The 4,673-nt window shown below is 29.6% G+C and overlaps 1 protein-coding gene across 1 annotated transcript; it reads right to left on the bottom strand.

Annotated features, from left to right (window-relative positions):
• Nucleotides 1-2,507: 2,507 nt before the first annotated feature.
• Nucleotides 2,508-4,134, bottom strand: LOC128389012 (neuropeptide CCHamide-1 receptor-like). The gene has a single exon (XM_053348518.1). The coding sequence runs from the start codon at nucleotides 3,877-3,879 to the stop codon at nucleotides 2,509-2,511; it is 1,371 nt and encodes a 456-aa protein (XP_053204493.1). The 5' UTR covers nucleotides 3,880-4,134; the 3' UTR covers nucleotide 2,508.
• Nucleotides 4,135-4,673: the final 539 nt, after the last annotated feature.

The raw sequence follows: 4,673 nt of genomic DNA on the forward strand, positions 1-4,673 counted from the left end.
AATTTGCATTAATCATTGGTTAAGTGAGTCTATTTCCCTGATAATTAGCAGATAGTAAATTAAAATAAGCCATCAGAATTAATCAATCAAGTAATGAATTCATATATACATTAACGTAAAAAAAAGTTCATCCATCCTGAGTACTCAGAATAAGACAGAAAACATCATGAGCAACAAAAGGTAAGTTGAAACTGAGAAAAGAACATAAAAAACATGAATAAGATTTACATCTTTACATTTCGTCTTAAATATTAAATTAATCTTCTTACATCCTGAGTTTCAATATAATCACACTGAAAATGATCAAACTGAATTTCCCCTGAAGGTGTCAAATGTTATAGATAAAAAAGCACGTGACTTACATGGTGTAAATTATTGAGACTTTCATGATAAATGAATTCACCAAATTGAGAAGATTTTTTTTTTCCTTTCCAATACTTTTTCCCATTGATGAGTTTTCCTGATGAATGAAAACAGAAACGAAAATTTTTTTTTCTTTTACATTTTGATGAATCCAAATGGAAATAATTATTTTGTATACATTGATTGTTAATTACTGTTCTAATTAATTTGGAAATGTTAATTGAATAAATGTTAATAACGATAAATGGCTAATCAAAATTCATGAGAGTAACTTTTTAACAGCTAATTGGATTGAATTTGGATTCTGAACAAGGGATAGATTTTCATGAATGAATTGTAATTGAATAATAACATTTGTAGCTTGTATTTAGAGATGAAAATTAATCATGTTTAACAGTTTGATTGTTTACCAATCATAAATCATTGACAATTAGATGGTAAAGATTAAATTGGATTAAATTGTTGATGAAAAAAAAAATCAATTCATCTGAGATTTTGGTCAATCTCTTGTTACCTTTTTATCAATGACACAACATAGTGATTGTTAAATTGTTCCCAAACAATTTACCTGATTAAATTTCCAATTGATTAATAGCTTTGTACTGTGTGTTAGTTAATTGTCAAAATTTAATAAGAAAAATAAAATAAAGACCAATGGATAAGATGATCTTTTCCAAGTCTCAAGTTGCCACAAAGATTATCCTGATATCGTTGAGACAATCAACTTTATTAGAATTGAAAATAAATTGTCATCACTAGTTTAAGATTATTGATTAGTTTAGATTATGAAAGTTTCCCCTGTTGATTAAGTAAATTGCTCAACGATATGATTACTTATATAATCATATGAGTTTTTTTTTTAATTAACTTTCAAATGAATCAATTTATTTATTTGATTAGTTGTCAATTAAATAAACCATTTGGTAACTAGGTAAATTAAGTTAATCAAGATTGATATTTCAAATCAAATGCAATCCAAACGTGTCCAACAATTAACAGTTAATCATATTTATATTATTAATTATGGGAAAACAATCATCAATGGATTAACATTGATTGGGTTAGTGTGATAATTTTGCTCTAGTATTTTGTTTTTGTTTTTTTGATAAAATAAATAAGAAACTGATCAAAGATTAACAATTTAATCACAAGCAATTTAAGTTAATCACTTGTCATTGATTAACTTTCAATTCTTACTGTGTAAACATGTACAACTTAACTGGACATGCTACATGTCCAGTTTCAGTGTTGTAATCAAAATCTTTAAATGATTCATGGTGATGATTATGATAAGTGATTAAAACGTGATGATTAATGATAACCTATCATAATTAATATCATCGTTACCATGATGATGAACATGATGGTGATGATGATTAAGATAATATGAGAAAAGTAAACATGGCAAAGGTAAATTATCATTTATCCTGATTAATAATCATCATCAATTTGGTAGATAGATTTTACTTTTTTTTGTATTATGTTGAAATTGTTATTCATCTAATTCAATTATTTATCAATTCTTACCTGAGCAATTTACCTGATGATAATAAACTTAACTTCTAAATGATAATCAGTTGATTGTTACTTGGAAAATGATAATTCTGATGATGGTGGTAAGTAAGTCATTGGAAATACGATAACAGAATAAATTAAGTTCCCTTTGACTGTTCAGAAGTCATGAGGAAATGTTTATTTAATTCAGTCAAGTTTCATGGTGAACTCATGGTAATCATAATATTTGTTTCATTGTATTCCAATTCAGTTAGAGTTTAAATTTCATTCATTTCTATGAAAATTATTTTCTTTCAAGTGATAGAAAAGTTTTCCATTTGTTTTGGAACTTTTATTTCTGAATTTTTTCTCCATCAATTTGACTCTGGAATATTTTTAGGTAAAACATTTTATTGATTCATGAAATGAATGAATGGTCAATGGGAAAAGTTATTGGCTATAATATTAATTTACATTATTCATGTTTTTATTTTCAGGGGGTTTCATGTTAATTTACTTGAATTTTAATAAGTTACTTCTCATTAGATTTGGAAATTAAACTTTTCTTTTACATGGTAAATATTCAGCATTTCAGTAACAAGTATATATAAATGTGTGACGCTGATTTTGTGTCTATGTGATAATTTTGGTCTAATGTTGACCTTTGGTGGTTATCGGTAGAGAGGTTGATGTTGATTCTTTGAAAGATCGTGAGCTAATTGAGTTGATGGGTCGATGAGAAGATGAATGAATTGATGAACCGATAGCATCTCTTGTGAATGAGGGATAATTTGGTGTTTTCTTAAGACAACGGAAAAGATATTTATCAAAGTGAGTTCTAAAGGAACCGGAAACGATGTAAAGGGCAACCGGATTAAGACAAGAGTTACCAAAGGCAAGGATAAAACCAACAATTCTAACATAATGCCAGAAGGGGGTTGAAGCTAAAAAGGAAATTGGATAAAAGTAAAACCATATCATGAATACATGATTAGGGAAAAAGCAGATTGCGAACAGTATTATAAAGGATAGGACAGTTTTGGCCACTTTGGTTCGAGCCTTGGTTAATCTAAGGTGTGTTTGGTTGATTCCGTTTGATGAGGTTGCTGAAAGTGAACGCTGTGTATTGGCAAGTAGATGACGAGCCATCGCCAGGTAAAAGACACTGATGATGAAAAGGGGAAGAGCATAGAGAATGATAAACTTGGTCAGCACAATGAATTTGGCGTAATTGGTTCCTAAGGAGGCTGGAAATGGATAACATATTGAGATTGTTTTCTCAGGAGTTATTGGAATTTGCATGACAAATGAATTATATGCTCCAGGGAATGCAAGGAGAGAGGCGATTGTCCAAATTGACGCGGTTATGGTCAAGGTTAACTCTTTATGTTTGGTTGAGGTGAAACGTTTTAATGGAAGGACAATTGCCATGTAACGGTCAGCAGAAAGTACGGTTAAAGAGAAAACGGTTACACCTATGGACACATCACGAACAAATTCCGATAATTTACAAAGAAATTGACCGTAAGGCCAAGAATCGAAGGAGTAAATGGTTGAAACAAAGGGTAAGGCACCGGTAATAATAAGTAGATCACCAATGGAAAGGCTTATGATGTAAGTGTTGGGAATTGTTCTCATTGATTTATTACGTAAAAAGACAAATATAATTGTACCATTTCCTATCAAGCCGATTATGAACAATATTCCAAACACGATTGGTACGATATATGTTTCAGGTCGATATTCATATGGTACATAAGTATCGTTGTCGGATAGAGTTCCGTTGAATTTTAAGTTTATTGTATCAGTTAAAATGGTTGAATTCTCGTTGTTCAATGATATGGATGATGGTGAAGATGATGATGATGATGATGATATTGTTGATAAGGAGTCGAAATTAAATTGTAATGAAGGATAACCTTGATTAGAAGATGAGTTTGAATTTAATTCGAAAAAATTAATCGAATAGTAACTTGATGAAGGTACAACTTCACTTACAATTTGGACAATTGTTTCGTTCATAATTGTTTTCAATTCTAAAAACTGATTGTTAATTTAGATTAATGATTTACTTTAATTCCGATTGATAAGCGATAACAAATTCATTGGAAACCAATTGATTGATCAATATGTTCAAACTGTTCAACCTTATTTGAGGTACATCTCATTAGAACAAGAACTTTTTGTTTCATCATCATTCTCATCAAAAAACTTTCTCCTCGAATCGAGATTAGAACTTTTCTCTTGTAGAATACCATTGGTGCCATCTATTGGTAGAAAATGTCAACTCACGAAAAGTTTATCGAACAAAAATAAAAAAAAGATTCGAGAAAAAAGAGATACAATAAGTAAAATTACTTATTTTTATCGATTATTAGACAAGAAACTTTTTTTGCGACAATTGATCGACTGATAAGTTCCCATAAAGATCAATATTTTCACTGATGAAAATCTTGATTTTGATTGTGCTTATTGAATTTGAGGAAATCGGTCAGTTAAACTTTCTTTAATTATTTTGTTCTAATAATTATCACCAACACCTAATTTTGTGATTTGATTCGCGTTCATGGTTGAAATAATTCTTACTAAATTAACCCTCAATCAAATTCATCGATCGCAGAATTTACGAGTAAAAAAAAGTTCTAAACACTATTTTCCTTTAGAACTTTTTTTCCTCTCTGATTTGTTTTCTTTTCTATTTTACGCCAGACTTGTGATTCCAATATGACAGCTATCAAAGTGTATTTCGAAAACGATTGGCTCGAAAGAAGAGAGGAAAAGAGAGATGATGATGATGGAAAAGAGAGAAGAAAAAA

This window comes from Panonychus citri, unplaced genomic scaffold, assembly GCF_014898815.1.
Source record: "Panonychus citri isolate SS breed McGregor unplaced genomic scaffold, ASM1489881v1 Contig00104, whole genome shotgun sequence".
In the NCBI taxonomy this organism is placed as follows: Eukaryota; Metazoa; Arthropoda; class Arachnida; order Trombidiformes; family Tetranychidae; genus Panonychus; species Panonychus citri.

What these genes read in the sequence shown, in the direction of transcription:
- LOC128389012 (XM_053348518.1), bottom strand. Translation starts at nt 3,879, where the DNA reads ATGAACGAAACAATTGTCCAAATTGTAAGTGAAGTTGTACCTTCATCA.